General features: G+C 44.3%; 1 protein-coding gene across 3 annotated transcripts in view; it reads right to left on the bottom strand.

The window, feature by feature from the left end:
* Nucleotides 1–15,476, bottom strand: part of IARS2 (isoleucyl-tRNA synthetase 2, mitochondrial) — a 160,624-nt gene that overhangs the window by 138,374 nt on the left and 6,774 nt on the right. For all 3 annotated transcript variants that reach the window (XM_033936093.1, XM_033936091.1, XM_033936092.1), the window contains exon 4: nt 1,955–2,103. In XM_033936093.1, coding sequence (XP_033791984.1) covers nt 1,955–2,103 — 149 coding nt within the window. The remainder of the gene's footprint in view (nt 1–1,954; nt 2,104–15,476) is intronic.

Raw genomic sequence — 15,476 nt, 5'->3', positions numbered from 1 at the left:
TTTTTAAATATGGTCTGTTCGTTTGATCAATTAAGATGGCTTATTACTGAGCAAGACACAAAAACAGAAGAACAAAATCCACTGCAACAAAGCCCAACACAAGGCAACAGCGATGGTGACAGACAAATTAGATGGTGAGAGTCTGTAATAAAGATATTTAAACGTGACTCCTACCATCCAGTTTGATCTGTCTCTATCACTGTTTCAAGTTCATTAGGTTTTTATATACCGCCTATCAAGGTTATCTAAGCGGTTTAACAATTGGGTACTGTTACCTTGTGTTGTTATAATTGAGCAAGTCATGGAATCCCCTATTGGGGGTGATCAAGAATACAGACTTACAGTGAGAGAACAATTTTGGATTTACCAGTTTCAAACAGTTGGTCCATGGGGACTCAATGAAGCTATTGAGTGGAACACTATCATCTAAGGCAGTGTATCGCAAACTGTGTGCCGCAGCACACCAGTGTGCTTCCTGAGATTTCTGGTGTGCCATGACACACTGGCGAAGAGGAGAATCATCAATGTTGGATTCCTGCCTATAGGACGTGCCTCTCGCTTTGAGGTAGGGTGATGATTGAGAGGGCCAAATTTTGGAAATAGGGATTGAAAAAAAAGTGAGTTAGTGACAGAGGAGGAAAGAAAAGAAACGGTGAGCGGGAGGGGAAGAAAGAAAGAAGGGAAAAGAAGGAGAAAACGATTATGGTGCCCATGAATGGCAGGGCAAAGAAAAAAAGGATGGAAACTAGACAGATTTGAAAAAGAGGAAGAAAAAAGGAAGAAAAATTGATCATGAAAGATGGATACAGGGCAGGAAGTAATGAGGAGAAAAGAAGAAAGTGAATAGACAGAGCACGGGTAAGCAGAACCAGAGATGCAGAATGAGGTTATTAGAAAGTTAAAATCACCCAACAACAAAAGGTAAGATTTTTAGTTTAGTAAGAGGGGGTAATGGGATTTGATATACTGCCTTTCTATGGGATAACTGAATTGAAATATGTTACTTTTGAGCATTTATGTCTTGTTTTCTATATATATATCAGCGAGCAGAAGTGTAGAGTTATTTCTTATACTCTGTACATGACCTCATATAACAATTTTCTCCCATGATCCTCAGAAGCACCACCTCAGACTTCACTACTTCATTGTCCCAGGATTTAAGTGCCGCTTCCTCACTGGATCCTGTTCTTGCTTACAATTTTACTAAATAAATAAACAACACATAGCATTTTTTACTTATTAAATCTACTTAGCTTATATGTGGTCTTCCTTTCAGGGATAGCGGTGCTAACATGTTTCACCTAAAAGTTTTATCAAGGCCACTCTTCCCTGTTGGTAGGGATGAGTGGCCTTGATAAAACTTTCGGGTGAAATATGTTGGCACCGCTATCCCTGAAAGGAAGACCACATATAAGCTATAGAGCGATCCGGGTGCTCGGTTGGGGGTGTGATTCCGATCGCCCTCATTTGCATGAGGGCAATTTGTGAATAAGCCCCCCAGACATGGATCGGATCCCTCACGGATCTGATCTGATTCGTGCCCTCAGTGAATCTAGACCAGGGATCTCAAAGTCCCTCCTTGAGGGCCGCAATCCAGTCGGGTTTTCAGGATTTCCCCAATGAATATACATTGAAAGCAGTGCATGCACATAGATCTCATGCATATTCATTGGGAAAATCCGACTGGATTGCGGCCCTCAAGGAGGGACTTTGAGACCCCAGATCTAGACCAATGTGGTTTTTGGTATGGACTATCACTGCAAAAGCTAGGTAAAAGGGTTGGGTGTAGAAGAACAATGGGCCAAAGCCATCACAAAAGCCAGTTTAATTTGGACTGAGCTGGAAGCCCAAAAGGAGCAAAAGAAAAAAACCAATAAATTAAACTCATCAAGAACTAAAGCAAAATGAAAAAATCCACACACAGAGGCTGTGAAGAAGCATGCTTGTTCAGTACCTTGTCATACATTTGTTGGAAAACTTTTAGTTGCTTTGCCTCATATTTCTTGTCAAATGTATAATAGCAATTATTCCAATCTGCCATTATACCCCAGCGAACAAATGCAGATTTCTGCTTCTCAATGGCTTTTTCTGCAAACATTCTGGCTGAAAAGCAAGTAATGTGCTATTATGTACAACTTCAAGGATTAAATACAATGTTCTAGTTCTAGAATTACAATTTTGTTTGTCCATTTTGTTCCAAAATACTTCTTGCTCTGCATGTATGTGAATCATGTTAGCATTATGGCACATGAAGTTCAAAATGGCTCATCCAAACTACCTAGTTAATTTGTGCACATATAGATATGCAGGAGTTCCCTCACTTAGCTCAACCCAAGTTCTTTTCCCCACATCATCTTCCAAGCCTGAGTTATCACTCCATAACCTCTCTGGCATACCCAAAATTTCCTTCTGTAATGATCTCTAACTCACACTTCAGATATCTAAACCTTCAATTGCTAATAACAAGATAAACAATTAAAATGTAATCTCCTCTTAATTATTGTCTTTGAGATCCAATGTAGTTTGAGCATGGGAATTGGACGCCTGCACACTCCTAGGCTGAAGCTGTCAATCAAGCCGCCAGCCTTTACTCAAGGTGTGAAAATTAATAAAAAACATGTTAAATGCAAAGGTTTTGTTACCAAAATATAATTATTGTTTTTATTTTTTCAATCATGATACCAAAAGAATAAAGCATAATTGCGTTAGCAGTTGCATTAGCGGGAGATCGTTATAATTGCCAAAATGCTGGCCTTCTGATAACGAGCTCAGTTCAATATTTTGAAACACCCCATTATATACCTTTGGCTCAGTGTGACATCATTAGCTGTCAGCCAATAAAATAACAAAGGAGGTGTTTAAAAGTTAGACAAAGAAAAAAGTTTCAGAAATTACTTTTGTTCTGTTTACATTCATTTCTGATTATACATTAACATTTTATAACATTTCCAATATTCCTTGTATCCTTGTCACAAAGGTATATTAAGAGAATCATTTGTTAAAAAGGTGCTGAAATTTTCTAAGCCCTACAAACAGTGCTGAAAATTGGTCGGCCTTAGAGGAAAGGAGGGGCTGTCTCCCCCTCTCCCTAAGCTGACAGTTTCAAATTTCATTGATCTGCACACAGAAGCCTTCCTATGTTAGAGCAGCAGTCTCTGACTTAATTATTTCCAGATGTTATACCCTTTGAATTTCTTTAGGGAGCCAGAAGGCCTTGAGCATGTGCAGATGCTCAAGGCCCAGCCCAGGCAAGAGGCGGGAGCTCACATTAACCTTTACAATGAGCGGAAGGGGTAAGGACCTGTGCTTGGGAGTTAGGGCGGGCGGATGCCGCTTTCTATTTGTGCTTGGGGGTGCTTTGCGGTTCTCGCAGGGGGGCGTTCGCGGGGGGGGGGGGGGGGGTTGCGATGCCGGTTCGGGGGGTGGGGGTGCAATGCCGGTTAGAGCGGGGGGAGGTGCTCGTACACCAGAACATGCTCGGTTTGCGAGGCAAAGGTTTGCTGAGTGTTTTGCTCGTCTTGCAAAACACTCGCAAACCGGGTTACTCGCAAACCGAGGTTCCACTGTAATATGTTTTTTCAAAACCCATTCTTTTGTTCAATACAGTCACACAATCACTCCACGGGCCCCTTTCAATCATAATTTTCATTCATATCTCGGCCATTCATATTTAATGCATGTTATATCTTAGTTTAGGATACTTCTTCCTAGCCAGCCTAAGGCACATCTGGTATCAATTAACACCATGATGCTAAGAAACCTGACCAAAGACTTGGGACCTAGGCTGATCACAAAATGGAGTACAAGACACAGAAAGACAAAAGAACCCAAAATGGAGTCCAAAGACAGAGAAGATACAGAAAAGACAGCAAACAAAATGGAGTCCATGTATACCCTGATTTCCTTTATGATCTAGCCTAACAGCAAAGTACATAAAAAGAATATTATTATACTTTCCCTTAATATTAATCTGTAGTGTGTTTTTCTGGCTTTGACTGCATCCATATTCAGATTTTTTATTCACCAGTTTGTCGTACGCTTCTATTGGGTGTGGCCTTAACTAACACATATGCTTGTATCTAACTAGAGTTACACAGAATCATACGAAAAACCAGGCCCTTTTTTGTAGGAAAACTCTACAAAATACTGCACTATCATGTCCGATGTCCATTCCATTACCGTCCCAACACATCACCTCCTACTGGCCACGAGCCACTACTGCTCAAGTTTCACAAGTGCTAATGGGGTCTGTACCTGCCACATCATTCAGAGATTAATTCCCAACATCTTACTGCCCCTGTGTACTTTGATTGTTTTTGGTCTTCACCACGCCCCTTGGACGTGGCATGTCATGGATTAAAAAAAGTATTACTTGAGGAAGTGACGTCACCTCGCTGAATGGCAGCGTGAAGCAGAAGCTCCGTCGGGCTTTTGTGCAAATTTGCGAGTGGCGCTTCCACAGCGTTGTTTCTTAGCCACTATTTTTGGCTGCCGGGGTTCCCCTGCTGATGGCGACTCGAAAACGCCTGGATAAATTTAAATTTTTCGGCGATCCGCCGGAAAAATCGGGCCCGGAGGTGGTGAGTGGCATGGGAGAGAAAAAAAAGATGGCGGCCGGGCCGGCGACTCAGTCTGAGTCGGAGGATGAAGGCATCTCGGATCAGCGGGGGGAGGCTGGAGAGGCACCGAAAAAATCCATGGCTGCCTGGTTTACGGAGCTGAAGGCTGAAATAATCGGAGTGAGGGGAGATGTGCGGGCGGCGATTGCAGAGCTCCGTACGGAGGTCAGTGAGCTGGGAGCTCGGGTTTCGACATCCGAAGACAACGTGGTGGCTCTAACTACCACTGTCTCCACTACCTCTGATGTTACAGGTCGCCTAACATCTGAACTTCGGGAATTACAGGCACAAGTTGAGGACTTGGAGAACCGCTCTCGGAGATGCAACCTGCGGTTCAAAGGTATTCCGGAAACAGAAGCATTTCGGGACAGTAAAGAGGTGGTGAGAGCCTTTTGTGCACATCTATTAAGGGCTGATGGAGCTGAAGTTCCTGAGTCTATCGTTTTGGTAAGGGCCCACCGCAGTCTGGGAGCTCCCAGGGTCCAGGGCACACGAGATATAATAGCCTGCTTTGGAGAGTTTACATTGAAGGAACGTATTTTATTGGCTGGCCGCAGACAAGCAGCTCTCCGATGGAAAGATCTGGCAGTGGGGGTTTTCCAAGATTTGGCGTGGTCTACTTTGCAGAAGCGCAGAGCGTTTAAAGATGTCACACAAGCGCTGCGCTCTGGGGGCCATAAATATCGATGGCTATTCCCCTTTGGCATATGGATGACCATTAACGGCACATCTCGTCGAGTTACTACGGTGTCAGAAGCTTGGGCGGAGATGAGAGCTCTGGGCTGCGGGATTCCGATGGAAGGGGACGGACCTCCGGCAATAGCATCCACTTCTGCGCAAAGTGAGCCTTGGAGAACAGCGTTGCGTTCTGGCAAGAAATCTGCGAAATCCCAGACCTGAACATGTTTGGACACTGGTAAAACCATTTTGATCTGCCTCGTGGCGGGGCTTTGCCTGGACCTGTTGAGCGCAAGCCCTTGGAACTGGGGGGGAGACTTGGAGACTTTGGTTTGACACTGCTCCCTTTGAATGGGGATTGGTGGTTCATTATTATGTACTGTTCTCATAGTGTAAGTTTGCAGTTGGATGGTTCTCTGGTTGGTGGGGTCTGGGATCCGGGGGGTTCAGTGTTTGCATGTATGGGGTGTGTGAGGTTGGGGGAGTGCTTGGTAGATGAGTGCAGGATGGAGAGGGGTGGAGTGGCATATAGTGACAGTGGGGGTATTCATTTGCTGGAAGTTTCATTGATTTTATGGATGAGTGATGATTGCCTTTGGGGGAGGATTGCACTTTCTACACGCTGGCGAATCCTGAGGCTCGGGATTCGAATCAGCAAAGGGGTGGGGGGAGGGTTCTGGGGGGGTTAGGGGGGGGAAGAAGGGCAGGGAAGGAGGGTGATAAGCTTTTCATTATAGGTTCGTGGAATGTTAATGGACTTAATAGTCCGGGTAAGCGCAGTATTGTATTTAAAGAATTGACACGCTTGCAATGGGATGTTTGTTTACTCCAAGAAACACATTTAAGGCCTCGAGATGTAGCAGTCCTACAATCTCCATATTTTGATCAAATCTGGACCCACCAGGGGTCGGTGCCGGGGAAGAGGGTGGGAGGGGTGGCCATTTTGGTTCGAAAGGGACTGGGTCTAGAGGTTCAACAAGTCTTTCGGGATGGGGCAGGGAGATGTTTGGCTCTAGTGGCTACCTTACAGGGCCGTTCCATCACTATTATAAATCTGTATGGTCCCAACACTGGTCAAGCAGCATATTTTAGGTCCCTTAGAACTGAATTGGTGGGTTTTGTGAAAGGCTCTGTTTATCTGGGTGGAGATTTTAATGTTACCCCGGATGTTCATCTGGATCACTCTGTGGGAGGGACACGTTCTCCGACTAGGACCGCTAGAAAGGCTCTTCTCTCTTTGTTTTCTTCTCTGGGCTTGGTAGACAGTTGGAGGTTGTCTCATCCTGCGCAGCGCTCTTACACTCACTACTCTCATGCGCATAGATCGTATGCGCGTATTGATGGGGTTTGGGTTCATCGTAATTCCTGGGGTGGGATTCGACAGGCTGAAATTGGAGCTATCCAAATTTCTGATCACGCGCCAGTGTGGGTAGCCTGCGGGGGTTATTGGGAGGGGGTGGGACGTCGTTTTTGGCGACTTAATGAGTCTTTATTGAAAGATCCAGCTGTAATTCGAGAGGTGGGTGCGACAGTGGCTCAGTACCTTCAACATAATGATAATAATACGGTCACTGATGCGACTCTGTGGGATGCACTGAAGGTGGTGGTGCGGGGCGTTTTTATTAAATGGGGGGCTCGCCGAAAGCGTTTGCGGGCGCAGCGTTCTTTAGCGCTTCATGAACAGCTGGAGCGATTGACGAAGTTGCATCAGAGACATCAGGACCCCTTAGTATATGACCATCTTGTTAAGGTTCGTGCGGAACTCTCCTTACTACAGATGGAAGAGTACGAGTTCTTGAGGTTGCGCCTACGCCACACTGTTTATGAGTATAATAACACACCTGGATCTCGTTTAGCTCGACTTATTAAGCTAAAGCAGGCGAGAGCGAATATTACAAAGATTAGGGATACCGCGGGCACTGAGCATTGTACCGATTCGGCTATTAGTGCTGTGTTTCTCAATTTTTATTCAGACTTGTATCGGCCATCGGGAGGGCAGGATTCCACTGCCATTGAGGGATACCTTTCTGAGTTGCGGCTGCCGCAGCTTTCGGACGCTGATAGAGATTTGCTTAATGAGCCTATTGAATTAGGGGAAATTTTGGGAGTCATAGCTAATTTGAAGTTGGGTAAATCGCCTGGGCTAGATGGGTATACTAATCAATTTTATAAACTTTTTCGGGAGATTTTGGCTCCATTATTGGTCCGCGTAGCGAATGGAGTACGGGGAGGTTCCCCGTTGCCCAATTCAATGGGGGAGGCAGGGATTTCGGTCTTGCTCAAGCCGGGGAGAGATCCTATTGGGTGCGGGTCGTATAGACCGATTTCGTTATTAAATACTGATGCAAAAATTTTAGCGAAAGTTTTGGCTCTTCGTCTGGGAAAGGTTCTACCCTCTCTGGTACATTTGGATCAATCTGGTTTTGTTCAAAAGAGACAGGTTTGTGATAATATTAGACGAACGTTGCATCTTTTGTGGGCGGCACAACGGACTTCGGCTAAAGTTGTCTTTTTGGCGATTGATGCGGAAAAGGCTTTCGATCAAGTGGCGTGGGAATTTTTATGGCAGGTGATGCATCGGATGGGGCTGGGCTCTTTCTTTTTGGCTTGGGTGCAAGCCTTTTATAGGGCTCCTAAGGCTACTGTGCGTATTAATGGGATTTATAGTGATTTCTTTGCCATAGGGAGAGGCACTCGACAGGGCTGTCCTTTATCTCCCTTGTTGTTTGCTCTTTCTATGGAACCCTTAGCCATTCGCATACGGGAGCATGGGGATTTATTGGGGGTGAAGGTGGGAGATCTTGAACATCGTTTAGCACTGTTTGCCGACGATGTGTTGTTGTATGTTCGGGACCCGGAGGTTTCATTGCCGATTCTTGTTGCCCTTTTCTTGGAGTATGGGAGGGTTTCGGGATTTACGGTGAATATGGATAAATCTGAACTGTTGAGTGTTACCTTGGGTGAAGAAGACCAACGTCGTTTGGCTGCTCGGTTTCCTTTCCGCTGGGCGCCTGGGGTTATTCGTTATTTGGGGATTCGGTTGCCTGCGGACTTATCCCAATTGTTTACTGTTAATTATGCGCGGCTTATACAACAGATTAGGACCGATATTCAACGCTGGAATGGGTTTTGGTTGTCATGGTGGGGTCGTATAGCAGTTCTTAAAATGAATGTTTTGCCCCGCTTGCTTTTTCTTTTCCAAACATTGCCGATTTCGGTCCCTACTCTAGTTTTGAAACAGTTGCATACTCTGTTTTTTCGCTTTATTTGGCAGGGGAGGCCTCCTCGTATCTCTAGGGCAGCGCTGTGGGCGGCCAGGACTAATGGGGGGCGGGCGGTACCGAATTTATTTTGGTATTTTCGAGCAGCTCAATTGCGACTTTTATTGGATTGGGAGATTGCAGATTATAAATTGGCGGTCCGTCTGGAACAACACTTTGTGGGGCGCCCCTGTTTGAAACATTTACTTTGGTCATCTTCCATTGGTACTAGGAGGTTCGAGGTTCCGGGAAACCCATTTCTGGAACACCTTTTGAAAGTGTGGTGTGATATCCGTCGCCGTTGGGGGGGGGGGGGTGGTTCCGTCGATGTTGGGGGCGGTACGGGAGGAGCCCCTGTTCCCTGTTGGAAGGGAGAGTTCTGCATTTGTGAGGTGGGCACATTTAGGGATGCATACTTTTCGGGATGTGCTTCAAAAAGGGGTCCTGATGTCTTTTGAGACCTTCCGGCTTAGTGCTGCCTTGCCCAGAGGAGACTTTCTAGCCTATTCTCAAATACGTCATTTTCTTCATTCTCGGGAGTGGGATCGGGGATCCTTTCAGTCTACTGATCCCTTTGCTCACATGTGGTTCACTCTTAAGAGCCTTCCTAAGCCTATCTCTGTTCTTTACCAATATATTCGAGGCTCCTATTCCTTTCCGTCTCTTTATCAGCGAGCTTGGGAGGTGGATTTCAATTGTACATTTTCTGTTCAGGAGTGGGCCCTGATCACCACTGAGGTAGGCAAGGCCACCTCGTGTGCTCTCATTAAGGAAAATGCTTACAAAGTGGTTATGAGGTGGTATTATACGCCGGAACGTCTTCACCGTATGTATCCCGGGGTTTCCGCTTTGTGTTGGAGATGTGGGTTGGCCTTGGGGACCTTTTTGCATATCTGGTGGGCCTGTCCAATCCTACAGCCTTTCTGGAGGCAGGTGGTGGGGTGTTTATCACAATTGTTACAATTATTGTTACCTTTTTCTCCGCAGGGGTGCTTGCTAGGCCTTTCCAATGTATGTTTATATTCATGGCAAACTAAGATCAGACGTTGGGGCCTGGCAGCGGCTAAATGCTTGATAGCTGCTCGTTGGAAACAGGGGCAAGCGCCCACCCAATTGGAATGGACTGTTAAACTTCAGTTTATTTGTAATATGGAACTGTCTATAGCAAAGCGTCATGGTTATTATTATACTTATACCCGGACTTGGACACGAATCCTTGACAAAATTACATCTTTGTCTTGAGCTTATTTCTGTGGGGGGGGGGGGGTTGAGGACTGAGGGGGCTCTCCTGAAGAAACAACTGGGGGCCCTCTTTGCTGGTGGTAAAGTTTGGGGGTGGGGGGGGGAGGGAATTGTGGAGTTTTGGTTGTTGCTGGGTATCAGGGGCTTAACTGTATTGGTGGGGGTACTTCTGTGATTTGTACATTGATTGCAGTGCTCTCTGATTGATGGCTGTATGTTCTGTTGTCTATGATATTCATGGTATGGTTTGTATATTTACAAAACTTTTCAATAAACATTTATTGATTAAAAAAAAAAAAAAAAGTATTACTTGACATTTTTCTTGAGTCAATTCATCTGGAGATTCATGACATGACCCCTAATTTCCTTATACCTATTTGAAAATCAGTCTTTGGACTACCTTCCCCTAAATATCAAAACTGATGAATCAGAGAAATATTTTCTTTGTTTTTTTCTTTATCTTTGATTTTTATATTTGCATCATCTGATGCATTATTTTATAGTAAGAATCTGTATGAAAGAAACTACTAATACATCCGAGTCATATTTATTGAATGGTGATATGTTGTCTTCACCTACAACGCAAAGGGGCTCCATTAGTAGCCCATTGTTTACAAGAGAACCATACATTTGATCAATTAAGATGCATGGTAATAGATAGAGTATCTGAATAAATATGAGGAGGGGATAGGGGGAAAAAATTACTACAGGTTGAGCAAAGATGGATCCATGGACTCCAAAGCTTACAACCAAAAGGATTAAATTCTACCATTAATTGGCAAATGTTTTTTTGTGTGTGTGTGTGGGGGGGGGTTAATCAGCCATAATGGATCATCTGTTAAGTTTTTTTTAATCAACTAAAAATTTTCTAATTTCAATTACAGATTTTCTAGGTTGAATATTATCAATTGTAGTTCATTAAATTAAAGTTAAATTAAGATGAGTTCATTAAAATGAAGATGAGATAGTTTTTATATATTGTGTATTCATATAAGGTATTTTGAAAGAATTAGTTTAGCACTATAAAGCTTAAGGTGGAATCGCCTGACCTTCATAGGTCACGGTGAAGTAATTAACTATATTTGTAAGGGTGTTACGTTAAGATGCACATATACTGAATATTCTAAAAAAATATACGGTAATATCGGGTAGAAAATTTAAGATAGGAATGTTTTTACACTTTATATCTAATCAATAGGTTAGCAAGAGCATTGAACAAATTAATTGAGCACCTTAAACTTTAAAGTAAAAGCGTTTAATACATATGCACCATGGCACTATAACAGATGAGTGTAGTTACGTTACGTAAAGACGCAAGAACACTGAACACGTCAAAAGGAGAACGTAGTTAGAAAAATCGCTAACACAGGTGAATGCTAGTCAGTGAAAGGCGGTAGAAGGAATCGCGCTGACAAAGGTTTGCTAAAAAGCATCTTACCAAAATGTTCAGGAGTATAAATCATGCGTCTTAGAAGTACCGGGAGGTTTTATTCAGTTTTTAAAAATAAATGGGTAGGTGCAACATAACAACAATGTAATAGTTTTTTAATATCTTAACATTTCAGCTCCCGCACATATTTAAAAAGAAAGCGGGGGCTTTTAGAATACAGCCTTAAATATAGGCTCAGTAAAACTTTTATTGTTATCTTGTTATAGTTTTTAAGACTAGGCTATTTAATGAACTACTCTGAACGCTAGAAAAGTGATAATTTAGTTAAATTTGAAAATGTGAAAACTAAGCCTTAAGTCTTAGAGTTCCTACTGTAATGAGATATTCTTCTTCAATAACAAAAGGTTTTTGTTTATGATAGAACGGTGGATTCAAAAAAAGCCAGCTTCGATGATCTCCTGAAGAAGCTCAGTTGTGAGTGAAACGGAGGCGCTCAGTAGAGCTGGGCACCACCTATGAAATCTAAAACACCGGGTTATCTGGTCACCTTCCTTGGGAGTCCCAGGCATCTACGTTAAACAAGCTAAGTACCTAGAAACGATAGAAAGTCCTTGGAACCCATGAATAATGACTAAGTGATATTCTAGCCTTAAAAATAAGAAAGCAATTGAGTTTATAAAAGAAAGACTATTACTCTATACATATAAAAAATAAACAAAAATAAATATAAAATTGGTGTATAGTCAGCATAGGGGGATAACAAAAGAACCAATGATAGCTCACAATAGGCAGTCCTGATAAAGACAAGTTCTTAATATCAGACTGCTGTGAGCACTTGAGGTTCACATATTCCCATTCAATAAATATGACTCAGGTGTATTAGTAATTTCTATTATACAGATTCTTACTATAAGATAATGCATCAGATGATGCAAATATAAAAATCAAAGTTAAAGAAAAAACCGAAGAAAATAGGACCCCTAATTTTACAGCTTTCTTCCCCTCACTGAAAGATGTGTGCTTCTCACTCATTAATACATTTTAAAAACATAAATATCTCCATTTCCTCTCTTTAGGGTATATCTATTTAGGTTATTTCTCTCTTATTCCGTTTTTGTATAGACCCCACACTGTTTTTGTTATCTTTGTCTGGACAGGATGGGATTGATGTTCAGCCGAAAGCTGTTTATGCCCAGAAATTCACAGCTGGGCTATGTCTGGGCTCCAGCCTTGAATTTCCTGGTTTCCAAAGATGATTACACCATAATCATGTTATGTGTGACTTACTTATATAATAATAAAATATGTGGTGACTTTGGCCAGCTATGAAATGAATAACAGCACTTAACCAGCCAACTGCTGGCTCTGGCCCTGGAATGCCCCCAAAATAGCTGGTTTTGCTTTGGACACTAGCCAGTCATTTTCAGTGGCACTAACAAGTTAAGTGCTGCTGAAAATGATGAGTTAGCCCCAAACAAGTGATTTAAATGGTCAGAATCTGTTTCTGACCAGTTAAATAATTTTGAATATTGACCCTGATATAGACAGACTAAAAGCTTTCTGAGATATAGTACTCCAGAACTGCACACAATATTTCAGGCAAGGCCTTATTAATACCATGAACAAAGGCATCACCACCTCTGGAGTGAAAGAGTAGCCTAATGGTTACAGCAGCAGGCTGAAAATCAAATCACACTATTGTTCCTTATTACCTTGGGGCAAGTCACTTAGGCCCAGATTCACTACTGATAGCGATTCAATCGCTGTTGGCCGATTACTGGTCGATTTTGAAACAGTGATTGAATCACTATCTTTTTTGCATGCAAATGATTTGCACGGAAACTCCCCGACCTAATTGCTTAGTGAGCGATTGAGTCGGGGCAGCCCTGACAGTAGTGACAGGAGAAGCAGCCCCCGAAGAAAAAAGCAGGAGGGATGCCCACTCCCTCCTGCTATTGGCCCAGCTCCCCGACAAAAAACATACAAACCATAAACAAGACAGCAGGAGGGATGACCACTCCCTCCTGCTGGCAAATACCTCCCCCCCTAAGGCCCTGCTTCAGTGAATCATGTGATGCATGGGGAGGGGCCTAAGGCCCTAACTGGCTCAGGCACCTTGGGCTCCTCCCTTGGGAGGTGCCTAAGCCAATCAGGGACTTCCTTAGGGTTGAGCCAAGGGAGGAGCGTGAGGTGCCTGAGCCAATCAGGGCCTTAGACCCCTCCCCGTGCATCACATGATTCACTAGGGCGGGCCCTAAGGCCCAGTCGCGTCCAGGAGGCCTACAGAGCAGGAAGGACTGAGTACCCCTCCTGTTCCCAACATTTTGAGATACGGGGATGGGGAGCGGGGCTATGGGGAGGTATTTGCCGGCAGGAGGTAATGAGCATCCCACCTGCCTTTTTCTTAAAGGGGTAGGGGGGGTCCACGGGGCCGCGTTTGTCAGGGGGGGGCTTTTTTTCTTTATTGGCCAGATATTTTGCATGTGTAATACATGCAAAAAAACAACCCCTAGGCAGACCTATTGGTAACAGTTAGCGACAGGTCTGCAGTAGTCGGGTTTTACAATGGTAATACCAGATGCAAATTAGCCAAACAATTGTTAGTGAATCAATTGCTTGGCTATTTTGCATGGGATTTTGCTCATTTGCATGGGTGGATCGGATCGTTAAGTAGGCGGTGGGCTGTTTAGTGAATCGTGTCGGGGAACAGGAATGATCGCGAAACCAGTAAAACTGGTATTGCGACCATCCTTAGATGATCAGTAAGTTTAGTGAATCTAGGCTTTAATCCTCCACTATCTAATGAACAAACCCATGCTGCAAGTCCTATGGGGAGAGGAAGTGCCTAATGTACCTGAATGAAACTTGTCTTGAAGAAACTGAAAACTCATCTGACACTTAATCACCTGTATCCTCTCCTCCCCCCTCCATCCCTCTCCCTCCCCCCCTCCTACCCCCTCTTCTCTTCTCCCACCCCTCCTCCCCCTTTTCCTTCCTCGCCGCCTCTACAAGTCGCCTTGAGCCTACCTAGGTATGAGCGACGCAAAAATAGAAGATTAGATTAGATATTCAGATCAGCGCCCAACCGCCCCCCTCCTGGACCTGTTGCAGGCTTCCCTCAGGCCTGCCATAAGCCCTGGTGGTCTAGCAGCTTGGGCTGGGACAGGGGGGATCACTCCTGCCTCCTTTCCTGGCCAATTCCGACACATCCCATCTCCCTCCCACCTCCCAGACATTTAAAAAACATCCTTTAAAGCCCAGGTGGTCCTGCGGTGAACTGGGGCAGAAGCGATATTTCTAAACTCCTGCCCTGTGCAGAGCTGCTAGTTCTTGTGGCAACCTCACAAGACCGCAGGAACTCACAAGGTTGCCATGAGAACTCATGGCAGCCATTTCAGATAGCAACTCTGCATGGGGCAGGAGTGTAGGAAGATTGTTTCTGCCCAAAATGCACCAGGAAGGGAGCCTAGGGCTACTCACAGGAGGGGCCTTAGGCACCTGTGGCAGTCTTTTAGGCCCAGGATGCACCAGGAAGGGGAAGGTCTGCCATTTTGAAGAGGCGTTCTTGCCAGCAGGAGGGTGTGGGTATTCCTCCTGTTGATCTTCAATTGAGAGGCATATGAGGGGGAGGTTGGGGATTTTCAGCGGGGTCCTGATGGCAGGAAGGAGTGGACATCCTTCCTGCTGATGTTAAATTTAGAGGTACTTTGGGGGAGGGGTCATGGGCTTGTGGTGGGGACCCGGCAGCAGGAGGGACTGAGCATCTCTCCTATCGATCTTCATTTAAAGGTGAAGAGGGTCAGGGGTTTTGAGGGGGGGTTGTCAGGTGGCCAAGGAAGGAGGGAGTGGGTTTCCCTCCTGCCAATTTTATTTCTTAAGTTTGGAGGTGTGGAGAGAGTGCCGTACAACATTTTTTTTTAATGGGCACAGATGTTGTGTGTGTGTAACACACGCACAACATCTCTGGCCATAAAAAAAAAACCAACCACAAAACCTCACAACGTGTACTACTCTTCTTGCCACAAACAGCTGAGCAGCAGGCGGCTGCTTCAGGGCTTCCCTTGTCACACAGCTGTTTGGGGCTTCCCCTGCTGACTGAGCATGTGTCTGTCACTTTCTCCAACGACTGATCGGATGGGATTAATAATAATAATAATAATAATAATAATAACTTTATTCTTGTATACCGCATTACCATGGAAGTTCTATGCGGTTAACAGATGAAGAGACTGTACATTTACAGCGAAGTTACATTTTCAGCGATGCTACATTTACAGTGAAGTTATT

Source organism: Geotrypetes seraphini, chromosome 3 (assembly GCF_902459505.1).
Source record: "Geotrypetes seraphini chromosome 3, aGeoSer1.1, whole genome shotgun sequence".
NCBI lineage: Eukaryota > Metazoa > Chordata > Amphibia > Gymnophiona > Dermophiidae > Geotrypetes > Geotrypetes seraphini.
Note: the sequence above shows the minus strand (reverse complement) of the source record. Positions and strands in the feature narration are given on the sequence as shown.